This window comes from Mustelus asterias, chromosome 24, assembly GCF_964213995.1.
Source record: "Mustelus asterias chromosome 24, sMusAst1.hap1.1, whole genome shotgun sequence".
NCBI lineage: Eukaryota > Metazoa > Chordata > Chondrichthyes > Carcharhiniformes > Triakidae > Mustelus > Mustelus asterias.
The window spans coordinates 40,665,305-40,684,527 of record NC_135824.1 but is presented as its reverse complement, the minus strand read 5'-3'; the positions used below and the strand labels follow the sequence as shown (position 1 = coordinate 40,684,527).

Sequence of the window (19,223 nt, the reverse complement as noted above, 5' to 3'; positions counted from 1 at the left end):
CTACCGGGACTTGATGGTTTGAGTTATAAGGAGAGACTGGATAGACTGGGACTTTTTTCTCTGGAGCGTAGGAGGCTGAGGGATGGTCTTATAGAGATCTATAAAATAATGAGGGGCATAGATCAGCTAGATAGTCAATATCTTTTCCCAAAAGTAGGGGAGTCTAAAACTAGAGGGCATAGGTTTAAGGTGAGAGGGGAGAGATACAAAAGGGTCCAGAGGGGCAATTTTTTCACACAGAGGGTGGTGAGTGTCTGGAACAAGCTGCCAGAGGTAGTAGTAGAGGCGGGTACAATTTTTACTTTTAAAAAGCATTTAGACAGTTACATGGGTAAGATGCAGTAAGTAGTCTCATAACACCAGGTTAAAGTCCAACAGGTTTATTTGGTAGCACGAGCTTTCCGAGCGTTGCCCCTTCATCAGGTCACTCACCTGCTGAAGGGGCAACGCTCCAAAAGCTCGTGCTACCAAGTAAACCTGTTGGACTTTAACCTGGTGTTGTGAGACTACTTACTGTGCCTACCCCAGTCCAACACCGATAACTCCACATAATGGGTAAGATGCGTATGGAGGGATATGGGCCAAATGCGGGCAACTGCGACTAGCTTAGGGGTTTAAAAAAAAGGGCAGCATGGACAAGTTGGGCCGACACTCTGTTCCATGCTGTAAGCCTCTATTACTCTAGACTCACCACATAAACACAGTGGCTACAAGAGCAGGTCAAAGGCTGGGAATACTGCGGCGAATAACTCACCTCCTCACTCCCCAAAGCCTGTCCACCATCTACAAGACACAAGTCAGGAGTATGATGGAATACTCCTCACTTGCCTGCATGGATGAAGAAACTTGACATCATCCAGGGCAAAGCAGCCCACTTGACTGGCATATCCTCTACCACCGACACTCCGTAGCAGCAGTGTATCCTATCGACAAGATGCACTGCAGCAATTCACCAAAGATCCTTGGACAGCACCTTCCAAACTGACAACCACTTCCATCTAGAAGGACAAGGGCAGCAGATACATGGAACACCACCACTTGCAAGTTGCCCTCCAAGTCACTCACCATCCTGAATTGAAAATATATCGCTGTTCCTTCGCAGTCGCTGGGTCAAAATCCTGGAATTCCCTCTCTTACGACATTGTGGGTCAACCCACAGCACATGAACTGCAGAAATTCAAGAAGGCAGCTCACCGCCACCTTCTCAAGGGCAACTAGAGATGGGCAATAAATGCTGGCCAGCCAGCGACGCCCATGTCCCACGAATGAATAAAACAAATTCCAAACTTCAGATGGTTCTACCAGGGTTACACCAATAGTTACCGAAGAAAATGTTAGAAAAATTGAAGCCTCTTAATTTTTAAGTCTTGTAAAGTCCCAGACTGACCCTCCCAAGGAACACCCCCAAACATCTGACCCCACCCCACCCCAGGAGATGCTCACACCTCCACCTGACCTCCGACAGCCCCCACTCACATTTGAGCTCCTACCCCCTTACCCTCAAAATGCTATCCCCTTATCTTTGGCATTTACCTTCTCCCTGGCCTGTCTCTTTCACTGAACCTTTGAACCTACCTTTTTACAGCAGTTGGTGCTGTAAAAAAGAGGGTGTACTCCTTCAATCCGACTCTGCTGAACTGGGACACTGGAGACAGCTGCAATGCCTAGACCTTGCCTGGCCCAAGTTGGCCGTGACAGGCAGGGATGTAGCTCAGTGAGGACAGAGTGGCAATCCAACAACACTGATTCTCACTTCAAGGAAGCTATGGCTCAAAATTCCACTCACCAAAGCCCTGTACAATTGTAGCAAAGAACTCCTTACTCTTGAACTCCATCTTTCAATCCACAATGTGCCACTTGCCTTCCTAATTGCTTGCTTCATCTGCATGCTTTCTGTGTTCCTGTTACAAGTTCACCCAAGTGTTTCAAAACATCAACATTTAGAAGTTACATGCCTTTTTAAAAAAATATTCTGCTTTTCTACTCCTACTGTCAAAGTGAAATAACTAATAGATCATAAATAGCTGAGGTCTCAACAGTCATCCCAACTCCACTAGACTTAGTCAGACTCAAGCATAATTGGCCAACTGGCCTCTTTCAATGCTATAAACTTTCTATGTTAGCAGCCAGTTACTAGGCTCCATCTACAATCTGACCCAGTCACACTGGGGCTGCATCTAACCCAGTTACGGTGTTTGTGACTGTAGATCTGGTGCGGTTGTGCTGATTTTCACTGAGTAAATATTGTAAGTTAAACAGTCCAGAAATTGTAAAACTGTTGTATGTGAAGAGTGTAACTTTAAGTAACTTACACTGTCTTGATCATCCACTGAGGCATTGTAATCAAGAAGGAATTTCACAGCCTGTTCATGTCCAGCCCCAGCTGCCCAATGCAGTGCTGTTCGACCTATCTGAAAAATAACATTTCAAGAGGATTGGCTGTATACAACGCAGCTCTCATCACTCAAACAAACCAGATTAGAAACTGGCACATCCAACACCTCACTCCTCCTCCATCCTCCCACCTCACCCCCGCAAGCACTCTTCAAACCCCAGTATACCCAAGCCCACACCACAAGCAGGCTTTTACGGCCCCGCTCGTCCAGAAACCAGAAAATCCCGCCCGAGGTCAACGGACCTTTTCATGCTCCGCCCCTCGTCCACTCCGATTCCTGTGGCGGGCGGGACAGTAAAATTCTGGCCCACTAGTCTGCCCACTCCTCGGCACACACACCAACCCCACAACCTGACAACACCTAATGCGCAACCCAAACTCCTGCTCCTCATTCACATGCCTTAATTCCCAGCTCAAAGGCCTGAAGGTGGGCTGTGAAGGAAGCTGCCTCATTAGCCTAAAAGCATTTGATATACAAAAATTACACTTCTCTGCCCTGGGGAAACAGATATCCAAGGTAGTGTAAAGAGGCAGAGACCCCAATGTCCAGTGTAAAGATCATAAGAACATCCAACCCATGTAGCCATCAACCCATTCAATATGATCATTGCTTAAACAGAACTTTTCCACTTGCTCACCATATCCCTTGAATCCCAGAAAATCTGAAAATCTACCCATTTCATAATATATAAATAAAATATATACATATATATTGAACATCCACAACCCTCTGGGGTAGAGAATGCTAAAGATTCACAATTCTTTGAGTGAAGAAATTTCTCATCTCAATCCTAAATGATCGGCCTCTTATCCTGAAATTCTGTCCCCATGTTATAGATTCCATGGCAAGGGGAAACAACCTCTCAAGCCCTTCAGAACCATGTATGTTTCAATGAGACCGCCTCTCATTCTTCTAAACTCCAGAGAATATAGAATTTACTCAGCCTCTCAACATCATACAACAACTTTCTCATCCAAGGGACCGATCTACTGAACCTTTGCTGTACCACCTCCAGTGCAAGTATATCCTTTCTTAAATGTGGAGTCTCACAACACCAGTTAAAGTCCAACAGGTTTATTTGGAATCATGAGCTTTCGGAGCACTGCTCCTTCATCAGGTGATCACTTGTGAAGGAGCAGCGCTCCAAAAGCTCGTGATTCCAAATAAACCTGTGGGACTTCAACCTGGTGTTCATAGAGTCACAGAGGTTTACAGCATGGAAACAGGCCCTTTGGCCCAACTTGCCCATGTCGCCCTTTTTTTTTAAACCCCTAAGCTAATCCCAATTGCCTGCATTTGACCCATATCCCTCTATACCCATCGTACCCATGTAACTATCTAAATGCTTTTTAAAAGACAAAATTGTACCCGTCTCTACTACTACCTCTGGCAGCTTGTTCCAGGTAGTCATGATGTGGAGATGCCGGCGTTGGACTGGGGTAAACACAGTAACAGTTTTAACAACACCAGGTTAAAGTCCAACAGGTTTATTTGGTCGCAAATACTATTAGCTTTCGGAGCGCTGCTCCTTCATCAGATGGAGTGGAAATCAGATTTCCACTCCATCTGACGAAGGAGCAGCGCTCCGAAAGCTAATGGTATTTGCTACCAAATAAACCTGTTGGATTTTAACCTGGTGTTGTTAAAACTGTTACTGAGCTTGTTCCAGACACCACCCTCTGTGTGAAAGAATTGTCCCTCTGGACCCTTTTGTATCTCTCCCCTCTCACCTTAAACCTATGCCCTCTAGTTTTAGACTCCCTACCTTTGGGAAAAGATATTGACTATCTAGCTGATCTATGCCCCTCATTATTATATAGACCTTTATAAGATCACCCCTCGGCCTTCTATGTTCCAGAGAAAAAAGTCCCAGTCTATCCAGCCTCTCCTTATGACTCAACCCATCAAGTCCCGGTAGCATCCTAGTAAATCTTTTCTGCACTCTTTCGAGTTTAGTAATATCCTTTCTATAATAGGGTGACCAGAACCGTACACAAGTACTCCAAGTGTGGCCTTACCAATGTCTTGTACAACTTCAACAAGACGTCCCAACTCCTGTATTCAATGTTCTGACCGATGAAACCAAGCATGCTGAATGCCTTCTTCACCACTCCGTCCACCTGTGACTCCGCTTTCAGGGAGCTATAAATATGTACCCCTAGATCTCTTTGTTCTGTAACTCTCCCCAACGCCCTATCATTAACTGAGTAAGTCCTGCCCTGGTTCAATCTACCAAACTGCATCACCTCACATTTATCTAAATTAAACTCCATCTGCCATGATGTCGTGAGACTTCTTACTGTGCTCACCCTAGTCCAACGCCGGCATCTCCACATCTTAAATGTGGAGACCAAAAGTGAACATGGGGTCCAGGTAGAGATGCCAATATCCAGGTCAATGTAAACAGCTGTTTGGGCCGATATAGAGGTAGAATGGGCCTCCATCCACTTAGATAAAGCTCGGCACAACATCGTGGGCCGAAGGGCCTGTTCTGTGCTGTACTGTTCTATGTTCTATTCCTAATTTATTTTCTTTTGCTCCCAGAAAATTCATTCATCATGGAGTAAATGTTTTTCCCCAAAAGTACAGATGGAACAGAGTTTCCTTGTAGTGCAGTATTTTTTCCTTTTGAAATTCTACTTTATTCAACAGTACTTGAACTACAAAAAAACCAATGATGGGAAAGCTATGATTAAATTACTGTTTTTGCCATACTGCACTCAAGGACTACCTGCAACTCCTTGCTCACAATTCAGTTCCATCAATACTATTTTTAGATCTGCAAATAGTTCTGTCATGCTTTTTATGAATTCAGGGCACCCTAAAGTACTGTATAATTAATGAAACACTATTGCAGCTTAGTCACTGTGGTAACGTAGGAAATACAGCAGCCAATTTGCAAAGAATAAGCTCCAACAAAAAGCAATACGATATTAAACAATATGACCAGATAATCCATTTTTATTGATATTGATTGTGGGATAAACCTTATCGCAAGCAACCAAGAACTCCCCTGCGCTCCAATGTTGATCATCTTACTGTGAGGCGGTGATTATAGACAACTAACAGCTTCTGATGAATGAAAGCAGCTGTTTGTCAATGAAAAGAAATGGAGAATCCTACTGTTTGCACAGTGTAGCAGAAGTGAGCAGTGGTGCACCTGCCTACATGCCTCAAACTAAACATCAGTGTTTGAGTTACAGCTTTCCAGACTCAAAATTGTGTTCAACAACTTCAGATGTTTCTGTTGTTATGTTTTCTTTGATTTCTGGACACCATTGTTTTCAGTTTTGGTCTTTATATTTAAGTATAGGAATAGGAGGATAGATCAGTTGAATGCGTGGCTGAAGATATGGTGCAGAAAAAGTGACAAGGTCCTAACGAACTGTTCAAGGAATTTGGTAAACTGAAAAGCTAGATCTCTAGTAATCTTGGGATTACTCGCTGTGCCACCTGCCAGTGAGGCTAGGAATAGGAAGATAGTACAGTTAAATACATAGCTAAAGAGCTGGTATAGGAGGAAAGGCTTCGGTTATGTGGATCATTAGGATGTCTTGCAGGACAGCTGGGACCTGTACAAGAGGACAGGATGCACCTAAACTGAGGGGCACCAATATCCTGGCAGGGAGGTTTGCTAGTGTCACTCGGGATTGGCCATGGCAAATTGCCCCTTAGTGTCAGGGGGATTAGCAAGGTAAATATATGGGGCTACAGGGTTACGGTCTGGGTGGGATTATTGTCGGTGCAGGCTTGATGGGCTGAATGGCCTCCTTCTGCATTGTAAGGATTCTATGAACAGACAGGGAGAGGTTATTGAACACGGTGAGACTGGCGGTCTGCAGTGTATTTGTTTTAACGCAAGGACGCAAGGAGTATGACAGGTAGGGCAGATGAACTTAGAGCTTGGATTAGTACATCTAACTATGATGTTGTAGTTATCACAGAGACCTGGTTGAGGGAAAGACCAGACTGGCAGCTTGATGTTCCGGGAATTAGATGTTTCAGGCCTGATAAGAGAGGGATGTAAACGAGGTGGAGGAATTGCGTTACTGATTAAGAAGAATATCAGAGCTTTACTGAGGGAGGACACCTTGAAGGACTCATCCAGCGAGTCCATGGGTAGAGCTCAGGAATAAGAAGGATGCAATCACTTATTTGAGTTGTACTGCAGGCCTCTCAACAGCCAGCAGGGGATAGAGGAAAAGGTATGTGCACAGACTACGGAAAAATGCAAAAAACAGAGTTGTTGTGGTGGGTGATTTTAACTTTCCCTATATTGACTGGGACTCTCTTACTGCCAAGAGCTTGGATGGGGGGAAAATTTGTTAGGTGCATTCAGGAGGCTTTCTTGAAGCAATATGTAAATTGTCCAACTAGGGAAGGGGCCATACTATTCCTGGTACTGGGAATGAGTCCGGCCAGATGATCTAAGTTTCTGTGGAGGTGCATTTCGGGAACAGTGACTATAATTCCATAAGCTTTAAGTTATTTATGGATAAGGATAAGAATAGTCCTCGGGTGAAAGTAATAAATTGGGGAACGGCTAACTACAACAATAATAGGCAGGAACTGGGGAATGTAGATTGGGGGCAGCTGTTTGAGGGTAAATCCACATTTGTCATGTGGGAATTTTTTAAAGGCTAGTTGATTAGAGTTCAGGACCAGCGTGTTCCTGTGAAAATGAACGATGAGGATGGCAAGGTTCGGGAACCTTGGATGACAAGATGAAATTGTGATCTTAGTCAAAAAGAAAAAGGAGGCAAACGTAAGGTTTAGGAAACTGAAGACAGACAGATCCCTTGAAGAATGTAAAGAAAGCAGGAAAGAACTTAACCAAGGGGTTAGGTGGGCGAAAAGAGGCCATAAAATGTCCTTGGCATAAAAGGATTAAGGAAAATCCCAAGACGTTTTATATGTATATAAGGAGCAAGAGGGTAGCTAGGGAAAGGATAAGTCCACTCAAGGACAAAGGAGGGAATTTATGCATGGAACGGGAGAAAGTGGGTGGGGTCCTTAACGAATACCTTGCATCGGTATTCACAAAGGAGAAGAACATGGTGGATGACGAGTCTAGCGAGGCGTATGTTGATATTCTAGGTCAGATAATAAGTCAGTATGAAAAAGGAAGTGGTGTTGGGTGTTTTGAAAAGCATTAAAGTAGACAATCCCCAGGACCTGATGGGATCTATCCTAGAATATGGAGAGAGGCGAGGAAGGATATTACTGGGGCTTTGTACAAAATCTTTGCATCCTCTTTAGTCACAGGAGAGGTCCCAAAGGACAGAAGAATAGCCAATGTTGTTCCTTTGTTTAAGAAAGGCAACAGGAATAATCCGAGAAATTACAGATCTCTGACCAGGGGTGGTTCCATAGGGATCAGTGCAGTTATTTGTAATACAAAGAACAAAGAAAATTACAGCACAGGAACAGGCCCTTCGGCCCTCCAAGCCTGCACCGACCATGCTGCCCATCTGAACTAAAACCCCCTACCCTTCCGGGGACCATATTCATGTATTTGTCAAGACACCCCTTAAAAGTCACTATCGTATCTACTGCCACTATCTCCCCCGGCAGCGAGTCCCAGGCACCCACCACCCTTTGTGTAAAAACCTTGCCTCGTACATCTCCTTTAAACCTTGCCCCTCGCACCTTGAATCTATGCCCCCTAGTAATTGACTTCCACCCTGGGAAAAAGCTTCTAACTATCCACTCTGTCCATGCCCCTCATAATCTTGTAGACTTCTATCAGATCGCGCCTCAACCTCCATCGTTCCGGTGAGAATAAACAAAGTTTCTCCAACCTCTCCTCATGGCTAATGCCCTATATACCAGGCAACATTCTGGCAAATCTTTTCTATACCCTCTCCAAAGCCTCCACATCCTTCTGGTAAAATGGCGACCAGAATTCAACACTATATTCCAAGTGTTCCCTAACTAAGGTTCTATAAAGCTGCAACATGACTTGCCATTTTTTTAAACTCAGTATAAATGATTTGAAGGAGAACATAGGTAGTCTGATTAGTAAGTGTGCGGATAACACAATGATTGAGGGAGCTGCAGGTAGAGAGGAGGATTGTCAGAGGATACAGCAAGACATAGACAGACTGGAGACTTGGGGGAGAAACGGCAGATGGAATTTAATCCGGACAAATGCAAGGTGATGCATTTTGAAAGGTGTAATACAGGTGGGAAGTGTACAGTAAATTGCAGAACCCTTAGAAGCATTAACATACAGAGGGATTTAGGCAGACGGTCCAAGTTCCCTGAAAGTGGTAACACAAATGGTCAAGAAGGTGTATGGCATGCTTGCCTTCATCGGTCAGGCATAGAGTGTAAAAATTGGCAAGTCACGTTGCAACTGTATAGAATTTTAGTTAGGCCACATTTGGAATATTGTGTACAGTTCTGGTCAGCAGAAGGATGTGGAAACTTTAGAGACAGTACAGAAAAGGTTTACCACCATGTTGCCTGGTTTTGGAGGTGTTAGCTATGAGGAGAGATTGGACAAACTTGATTTGTTTTCATTTGAACATCGGAGGCTGAGAGGTGACCTGGTAGATGTTTACAGAATTATGAGATGCATGGATAGAATGGAGTCTTTTTCCCAGGGTAGAAATATCAATTACTCGGGGACATAGGACATAAGGAACACGAGGGGACATAGGACATTAGGGCGGCACGGTAGCACAGTGGTTAGCACTGCTGCTTCACAGCTCCAGGGTCCCGGGTTCGATTCCCGGCTCGGGTCACTGTCTGTGTGGAGTTTGCACATTCTCCTCGTGTCTGCGTGGGTTTCCTCCGGGTGCTCCGGTTTCCTCCCACAGTCCAAAGATGTGCAGGTTAGGTTGATTGGCCAGGTTAAAAATTGCCCCTTAGAGTCCTGGGATGTGTAGGTTAGAGGGATTAGCGGGTAAAATATGTGGGGGTAGGGCCTGGGTGGGATTGTGGTCGGTGCAGACTCGATGGGCCGAATGGCCTCCTTCTGCACTGTAGGGTTTCTATGTTTCTATGTTTCTTCTATAAGGTGGTAAGTGCCTGGAATACACTGCCAGGGGAGGTGATAGAAGCAGATACAATAGCAATGTTTAAAACAATGTCAATATATCAAAGGAGAGGAAGTGTTACATAGAACATAGAACATAGAAAGCCACAGCACAAACAGGCCCTTCGGCCCACAAGTTGCGCCGATCACATCCCTACCTCTAGGCCTATCTATAGCCCTCAATCCCATTAAATCCCATGTACTCATCCAGAAGTCTCTTAAAAGACCCCAACGAGTTTGCCTCCACCACCACCGACGTCAGCCGATTCCACTCACCCACCACCCTCTGAGTGAAAAACTTACCCCTGACATCTCCTCTGTACCTACCCCCCAGCACCTTAAACCTGTGTCCTCTCGTAGCAACCATTTCAGCCCTTGGAAATAGCCTCTGGGAGTCTACCCTATCCAGACCTCTCAACATCTTGTAAACCTCTATCAGGTCACCTCTCATCCTTCGTCTCTCCAGGGAGAAGAGACCAAGCTCCCTCAACCTATCCTCATAAGGCATGCCCCCCAATCCAGGCAACATCCTTGTAAATCTCCTCTGCACCCTTTCAATGGCTTCAACATCTTTCCTGTAATGAGGTGACCAGAACTGCGCGCAGTACTCCAAGTGGGGTCTAACCAGGGTCCTATAAAGCTGCAGCATTATCTCCCGACTCCTAAACTCAATCCCTCGATTAATGAAGGCCAGTACGCCGTACGCCTTCTTGACCGCATCCTCCACTTGCGAGGCCGATTTAAGAGTCCTATGGACCCGGACCCCAAGGTTGGATCACCTAAATTGAATTATGGTAGACAAGTCCACGAGGCCGGATGGGCTCAATCCCAGGTCACTGTGGGAGGTAAGGGGAAAACAGTTGAGGCCTTAACAGATATCTTCACATACTCTTTGGCCACAGGCGAAGTTCCAGAGGACTGGAGAATAGCCAATGCTGTTCCCTTGTTTAAAGGAAACAGGGATAATCCAGGAAATTAGAGGTCAGTGAGCCTGACGTTAGTGGTGGTGAAGCTTTTGGACAAGATACTGAGGGACAGGCTATGTGCACATTTGGAATAAAATGGACTAGTTTTGACAGGCAGCATGGTTTTGTATGGGGCAGGTCATGTCTGACCAACTTGATTGAGTTTTTTGAAGAGGTGACAAAGATAATTGATGAGGACAATTACATGGACGTAGAGTACCAAACGCGAGCAATTGGGACTAGCTTAGCGGTTTAAAAAAAAGGGCACCATGGACAAGTTGGGGTAATGGGCCTGTTTCAATGCTATAAACCTTTATGACTCTAAAATGTTGCTAATGTGCCTACTTCCACCACCTCCTCTGACAGCACATTCCAGGCACTCATCATTCTCTGTGTGAAAAACTTATCCCGCACATCTCTCTTAAAGGATGTAGTTTATATGGACTTTAGTAAGACAAGGTTCCACATGGCAGACTGGTACAAAACTAAAATCACATGGGATTCTAGGTGGGCTGGCTAGATGGATACAGAACTCGCTTGGTCATAGAAGACAAAGAGTAGCGGAGGTGTTTTTCAGAATTCAGATCAATAGTCAGTAGTGTTCCTCAGGGATCAGTGCTGGGGCCTCTGTTGTTTGTAGTGTATATAAATGACCTGGAGGAAAATGTTGGTGGCCTCATTAGTAAGTTTGTGGATGGATCAAATTTAGGTGCGAATTATACTGTAAATGGCAGAACCCTTAGGAACATTAACATAGAGGGATCTGGACATGCAATTCCATAGTTCCCTAAAAGTGGCAACACAGGTGGCCAAGGTGATTAAGAAGGCATATGACATGCTTGCCTTCATCAGCCAGGGCACTGAGTACAAGAGTTGGCAAATCTTATTGCAGCTATATAAAACCCTGGTTAGGCATCATCTGGAGTATTGTCACTACACTACCAGAACAAAGAACAAAGAACAATACAGCACAGGAACAGGCCCTTCGGCCCTCCAAGCCCGCGCCGCTCCCCGGTCCAGGATTGAATCCTGAATCCAGGATCCCCGCCCAATTTTCCAGCCTATCTACATCCTAATATCCTATCCACCGAGCTGTCCCTCACAGCTACGATGCTTTGTTCATTACAACCTATTAACTCACCCCCACCCCCCTATTCCAGACCATGTGATCCCCAAGGAGAGGCGAAAACCCAGAGTGAAAAACCCCAGGGCCAATATGGGGAAAAAAAAAATCTGGGAAATTCCTCTCCGACCCCCTGAGGCGATCGAAACGAGTCCAGGAGATCACAATGGCCCTGATCGGAAAATGCTTCCCAACCCTAGTCATTTCCACTTCCATGAACACCATATGAATTCCCTGCCCCCGAGACAGGTTCCCAACTATCCGCAGTCTCGCTCTGTACTGGCACCAGCAAGATGATCATAGAATGAAGCCTTGAAACGAGAAACAAGGAACAATTAGCCCGCGCCGCTCCCTGGTCCAAACTAGACCACTCTTTTGTATCCCTCCATTCCCACTCCGGTCATATAGCTGTCTAGATAAGTCTTAAACGTTCCCAGTGTGTCCGCCTCCACCACCTTGCCCGGCAACACATTCCAGGCCCCCACGACCCTCTGTGTGAAATATGTCCTTCTGATATCTGTGTTAAACCTCCCCCCCTTCAAAGAACAAAGAACAAAGAACAGTACAGCACAGGAAACAGGCCTTCGGCCCTCCAAGCCTGTGCCGCTCCTTGGTCCAACTAGACCAATCGTTTGTATCCCTCCATTCCCAGGCTGCTCATGTGACTATCCAGGTAAGTCTTAAACGATGTCAGCGTGCCTGCCTCCACCACCCTACTTGGCAGCGCATTCCAGGCCCCCACCACCCTCTGTGTAAAAAACATCCCTCTGATGTCTGAGTTATACTTCGCCCCTCTCAGCTTGAGCCCGTGACCCCTCGTGATCGTCACCTCCGACCTGGGAAAAAGCTTCCCACTGTTCACCCTATCTATACCCTTCATAATCTTGTATACCTCTATTAGTTCTCCCCTCATTCTCCGTCTTTCCAAGGAGAACAACCCCAGTCTACCCAATCTCTCCTCATAGCTAAGACCCTCCATACCAGGCAACATCCTGGTAAACCTTCTCTGCACTCTCTCCAATGCCTCCACGTCCTTCTGGTAGTGCGGCGACCAGAACTGGACGCAGTACTCCAAATGCGGCCTAACCAGCGTTCTATACAGCTGCATCATCAGACTCCAGCTTTTATACTCTATACCCCGTCCTATAAAGGCAAGCATACCATATGCCTTCTTCACCACCTTCTCCACCTGTGTTGCCACCTTCAAGGATTTGTGGACTTGCACACCTAGGTCCCTCTGTGTTTCTATACTCCTGATGACTCTGCCATTTATTGCATAACTCCTCCCTACATTATTTCTTCCAAAATGCATCACTTCGCATTTATCCGGATTAAATTCCATCTGCCACCTCTCCGCCCAATTTTCCAGCCTATCTATATCCTGCTGTATTGCCCGACAATGCTCTTCGCTATCCGCAATTCCAGCCATCTTTGTGTCATCCGCAAACTTGCTGATTACACCAGTTACACCTTCTTCCAAATCATTTATATATATCACAAATAGCAGAGGTCCCAGTACAGAGCCCTGCGGAACACCACTGGTCACAGACCTCCAGCCGGAAAAAGACCCTTCGACCACTACCCTCTGTCTCCTATGGCCAAGCCAGTTCTCCACCCATCGAGCCACTTCTCCTTGTATCCCATGAGCCTTAACCTTCTTAACCAATATACATGAACAACACACAGAAGGATGTGGAAGCATTGGAGAGAGTGCAGAGAAGGTTCACCAGGATGGTGCCTGGTCTCAAAAGCGTTGACTATGAGAAGAGGTTGAATAAACTAGGATTGTTTTCACTGGAAAGATGAAGGCTGAGAGGAGACTTGATAGAGGTCTACAAAACTATCAGAGGCATAGACAGAGTCGATAGTCAGAGGCTTTTTCCCAGTGTGGAAGCATTAATTACAAGGAGGCACAGGTTCAAGGTGAGAGGGGGAAAGTTTAAGGGAGATGTCACAGAAGACAGAGGGTGGTAGTGGAAGGGTCTTTCTCCGGCTGGAGGCCTGTGACTAGTGGTGTTCCGCAGGGCTCTGTATTGGGACCTCTGCTGTTTGTGATTTATATAAACGATCTGGAAGAAGGTGTAACTGGGGTGATCAGTAAGTTTGCGGACGACACGAAAATGGCTGGACTTGCAGATAGTGAGGAGCATTGTCAGAGGCTACAGAAGGATATAAATAGGCTGGAAATTTGGGCAAAGAAATGGCAGATGGAGTTCAATCCTGATAAATGCGAAGTGATGCATTTTGGTAGAGCTAATGTAGGGGGGAGTTATACGATAAATGGCAGAACCATAAAGGGTGTAGATATGCAGAGGGACCTGGGTGTGAAAGTCCACAGATCCTTGAAGGTGATGTCACAGGTGGAGAAGGTGGTGAAGGAGGCATATGCCATGCTTGCCTTTATAGGACGGGGCATAGAGTATAAAAGTTGGGGTCTGATGTTGCAGTTGTATAGAACGTTGGTTCGGCCGCATTTGGAATACTGCGCCCAGTTCTGGTCGCCACACTACCAGAAGGACGTGGAGGCTTTGGAGAGAGTGCAGAGGAGGTTTACCAGGATGTTGCCTAGTATGGAGGGGCTTAGTTATGAGGAGAGATTGGGTAAACTGGGGTTGTCCTCCATGGAAAGACGGAAGATGAGGGGAGACCTGATAGAGGTGTATAAAATTATAAAAGGCATAGATAGGGTGAACGGTGGGAAGCTTTTTCCCAGGTCGGTGGTGACATTCACGAGGGGTCATAGGTTCAAGGTGAGGGGGGGGAGGTTTAACACGGATATCAGAAGGACGTATTTTACACAGAGGGTGGTGGGGGCCTGGAATGCGCTGCCGGGCAAGGTGGTGGAGGCGGGCACACTGGGAACGTTTAAGACTTATCTCGATAGCCACATGAACGGAGTGGGAATGGAGGGATACAAAAGAATGGTCTAGTTTGGACCAGGGAGCAGCGTGGGCTTGGAGGGCCAAAGGGCCTGTTCCTGTGCTATATTGTTCTTTGTTATGTACAGGGTACGTTTTTTAATATTTATTTCCCCAAGTTCTCAAACATCCATGCTTTTCTCAACAGTGAATACTGATGAGAAATATTCATTTAGGATCTCACCCATCTCTTGTGGATCTCCACATAGATGACCTAGTTGATCCTTAAGAGGCCCTACTCTCTCCCTAGTTGCTCTTTTGTCCTTTATGTATTTGTAGAAGCTCTTTGGATTCTCCTTTGTCTTATCTGCCAAAGCAACCTCGTGACCCCTTTTTGCCCTCCTGATTTCTCTCTTAACTCTACACCTGCACCCTCTATATTCTTCAAGGAATCCACTTGATTCCAGTTGCCTACGCATGTCAAATACCTCCTCCTTCTTCTTGACCAAGGCCTCAATATCCCGACTCATCCAGGGTTCCCTACTTCTACCAGCCTTGCCCTTCAATCGAAAAGGAATGTGCTTCCCCTGAACCCAAGAGGCATCTAGATGGGTACATTAATAGGAAAGGAATAGAGGGATAGGATCCAAGTAATGGCAGAAGGTTTTTTTTAAGTTTATCCTAGAATCATAGAAACCCTACAGTGCAGAAAGAGGCCATCAGGCTCATCGAGTCTGCACCGACCACAATCCCACGCAGGCCCTACCCCCATATCCCTACACATTTACCCGTTAATCCCTCTAACCTACGCATCTCAGGACACTAAGGGGCAATTTTAGCATGGCCAATCAACCTAACCTGCACACCTTTGGACTGTGGGAGGAAACTGGAGCACCCGGAGGAAACCCACGCAGACACGAGGAGAATGTGCAAACTCCACACAGACAGTGACCCAGGCCAAGAATCGAACCCAGGTCCCTGGAGCTGTGAAGCAGCAGTGCTAACCGTGCCACCCACTGTGCTACCATGCCGCTCACAAGGGCATCATTAGTTAGGGCATCATGATTGGCACAGGATTGGAGGGCCAAAGGGCCAGTTCCTGTGCTGTACTTTTCTTTGTTCTTGGTAAGCATCTTGACAGGTGCATTAATAGGCAGGGAATAGAGGGATACAGACCATGTAGACACAAGGGACGAGATTTTCCGGCTGCGCTTGCTCCAAAACTGGAAAATCCCGCCCAAGGTCAACGAACCTTTGCATGGCTCAGTGAATCGAAGGGCCATGTTATGTGCTGCACTGTTCTTTGCTCTTTATAACTCGGTAAGATTTAAGGTAGTTATGGAAAAGGACAAAGATGGACCTGAAATAAAAGTTTCGAATTGAGAGAAGGCCAATTTTAATAGGATAAGACAGGATATGGCCAAAGTAGACTGCTATTTGTAGGAAAGTCCATATCAGAGCAATGGGAGTCATTCAAAACAGGGCCAACATTTTCCCATAAATGTAAAGAGTGGGACCAAAAGTCCAGAGCACCTTAGATGTCAAGGGATTGACCAGATTGGTTCAGAAAAAAATGGGAGGTTTTTGGCAGATACAAGGAACTCAAAATTGTGGGTGCCCTAGAAGAGTACAGAAAGTGCAGTAAAGTACTTAAAAAAGAAATTAGGAGACCAAAGAAGGAGCATGAAAAAACACTGGAGGCAGCAAACAGGTAGATATGGTGGTTAAAAAGGCATATGGAATACTTGCCTTTATTAGCTGAGGCATAGACTTTGGTGGGGCCACACCTGGATATTGTGCGCAGTTTTGGTGTCCTTATCTGAGGAAGGACATCTTTGCTAAAGAGGGAGTGCAGCAAAGGTTTACCAGGCTGATTCCTGGGATGGCAAGTCTGTCATATGAGGAGATACTAAGTCGGTTCGGATTATATTCTTTGGAGTTTAGAAGCGTGAGAGGGAATTTCATAGAAACTTGTAAAATACTAAAAGGATTGGACAAGGTTGATTCAGAAAGAATCTTTATGATGGCGGGGGGAGTCCAGAACTGGGGGTCACAGTTTGAGGATAATTGGTGAACTTTTCAGGACTGAGGTGAGGAAAGATTTCTTCACCCAGAGAGCAGTGAATCTGTGAAATTCACTACCACAGAAAGTAATTGAGGCCAAAACATTGTGTGATTTTTAAGAAGAAATTTTATATATAGCTCTTGGGGCTAAAGGGATCAAGGGGTATTGGAGGAAAGGTGGGATCAAGATATTGAATTTGATGATCAGCCATGATCAAAATGAATAGCGGAGTTGATTTTAAGGGCCAAATGGCCTACTCCTGCTTCTAGTTTCCATGTTTCACTTTCCTTCTTTTATATTCTATTCTTCTTGCAGTAAACACCAACAATTAGCATTATTAATCAAGGATTGTTTAACGGCTGCTGAAAGGCAGTTCGAGGGGGATCTGCCTACTGAGGTAATATGGGCTGACGTTAGAAATAGGAAAGGAGCGGTCACGTTGTTGGGGGTTTTCTATCGGCCCCCAAATAGTAATAGAGATGTGGAGGAAGAAATTGCAAAGCAGATTATGGATAGGTGTGGAGGTCACAGGGTAGTTGTCATGGGTGACTTTAACTTTCCAAACATTGATTGGAACCTTTATAGGTCGAATAGTTTGGATGGGACAGTTTTTGTACAGTGTGTGCAGGAGGGTTTCCTGACACAATATGTGGATAGGCCGACAAGAGGTGGGGCCACATTGGATTTGGTACTGGGTAATGAACCGGGCCAAGTGTTAGATTTGGTTGTGGGAGAGCACTTTGGAGATAGTGACCATAATTCCATGTCTTTCATTATTGCAATGGAGAGGGATAGGGCCTTACGGCAGGGCAAGGCTTATAATTGGGGGAGAGGTAATTATGATGCAATTAGGCAAGAATTAGGGAGCATAAGATGGGAACAGAAACTGTCAGGGAAAGGCACAAATGAAAAGTGGAGCTTGTTCAAGGAACAAATACTGAGTGTCCTTGATAGGTATGTCCCTGTCAGGCAGGGAGGAAATGGCCGAGTGAGGGAACCATGGTTCACAAAAGTGGTTGAATGTCTTGTCAAGAGGAAAAAGGAAGTGTATGTAAGGATGAGAAAACAAGGTTCAGTTGGGTCGCTTGAGGGTTACAAGGTAGCAAGGAATGAGCTACAAAAAGGACTTAGGAGAGCTAGGAGGGGGCATGAGAAGTCCTTGGCGGGTCGGATCAAGGAAAACCCCAAGGCTTTTTACTCTTATGTGAGAAATAAAAGAATGACCAGGGTGAGGTAAGATCCAGTCAAGGATAGTAGTGGGAACTTGTGCATGGAGTCAGAAGAGATAGGCGAGGTGATGAATGAATACTTTTCTTCAGTGTTCACCAAGGAGAGGGACCATGTTTTTGAGGATGAGAATGGGATACAGGCTGATAGGCTGGAGGAGGCAGATGTTCTATGGGAAGGTGTATTAAAATGTCGATACGTCCCCTGGACCAGATGGGATATATCCTCGGATTCTTTGGGAGGCAAGGGATGAGATTGCAGAGCCTTTGGCTTTGATCTTTGGGTCCTCACTGTCCACGAGGATAGTGCCAGAGGACTGGAGAGTGGCGAATGTTGTTCCTCTGTTCAAGAAAGGAAATAGGAATGACCTTGGTAATTATAGGCCGGTGAGTCTTACTTCGGTGGTCGGTAAGTTAATGGAAAAGGTCCTGAGGGATAGGATTTATGACCATTTGGAAAGATGCAGCTTAATCCGTGATAGTCAGCATGGATTTGTGAAGGGTAAGTCTTGCCTCAGAAAATGGATTGAATTCTTTGAGGAGGTAACTAAGTGTGTAGATGAAGGTAGAGCAGTTGATGTCGTATACATGGATTTTAGTAAGGCGTTTGATAAGGTTCCCCATGGTCAGCTCATGAAGAAAGTAAGGAAGTGTGGGATAGAGGGAAATTTGGCCAATTGGATAAGTAACTGGCTATCTCATAGAAGACAGAGGGTGGTGGTGGATGGAAAATTTTCAGACTGGAGACCAGTTTCCAGGGGTGTACCACAGGGATCAGTGCTGGGTCCTCTGCTATTTGTGATTTTCATCAATGACTTGGAGGAGGGAGCTGAAGGGTAGGTCAGTAAATTTTCTGATGACACCAAGATTGATGGAGTAGTGGATGAGGTAGAGGGCTGTTGTAGGCTGCAAAGAGACATTGATAGGATGCAGAGCTGGGCCGCAAAATGGCAGATGGAGTTTAACACTGATAAGTGCGAGGTGATTCATTTTGGTTGGACAAATTTGAATGCGGATTACAGGGTCAACAGCAGGGTTCTGAGGAATGTGGAGGAACAGAGAGATCTTGGGGTTCATATCCACAGATCTCTGAAGGTTGCCACTCAAGTGGAAGACGGCCTATAGTGTGTTAACGTTTATGAACAGGGGGTTTGAGTTTAAGAGCCATGGGGTTATGCTGCAACTGTACAGGACCTTGGTGAGACCACATTTGGAATATTGTGTGCAGTTCTGGTCACCTCACTATAAGAAGGATGTGGAAGCACTGGAGAGTGAAAAGGAGATTTACCAGGATGCTGCCTGGTTTGGAGGGTAGGTCTTATGAGGAAAGGTTGAGGGAACTAGGGCTTTTCTCATTAGAGCGGAGGAGGATGAGAGGCGACTTAATAGAGGTTTATAAGATGATGAGGGGGATAGATAGAGTGGACGTTCAGAGACTATTTCCTCGGGTGAATGTAGCTGTTACTACGGGACATAACTATAAGGTTCATGCTGGGAGATATCCGAGGTAGGTTCTTTACTCAGAGAGTGGTTGGGGTGTGGAATGGA

At 45.6% G+C, this 19,223-nt stretch overlaps 1 protein-coding gene across 1 annotated transcript in view; it reads right to left on the bottom strand.

The window, feature by feature from the left end:
* ankdd1a (ankyrin repeat and death domain containing 1A) overlaps positions 1-19,223 on the bottom strand; it is a 250,896-nt gene that overhangs the window by 219,711 nt on the left and 11,962 nt on the right. Inside the window, exon 3 of the mRNA XM_078241600.1 lies at positions 2,313-2,411. Coding sequence (XP_078097726.1) covers positions 2,313-2,411 — 99 coding nt within the window. The remainder of the gene's footprint in view (positions 1-2,312; positions 2,412-19,223) is intronic.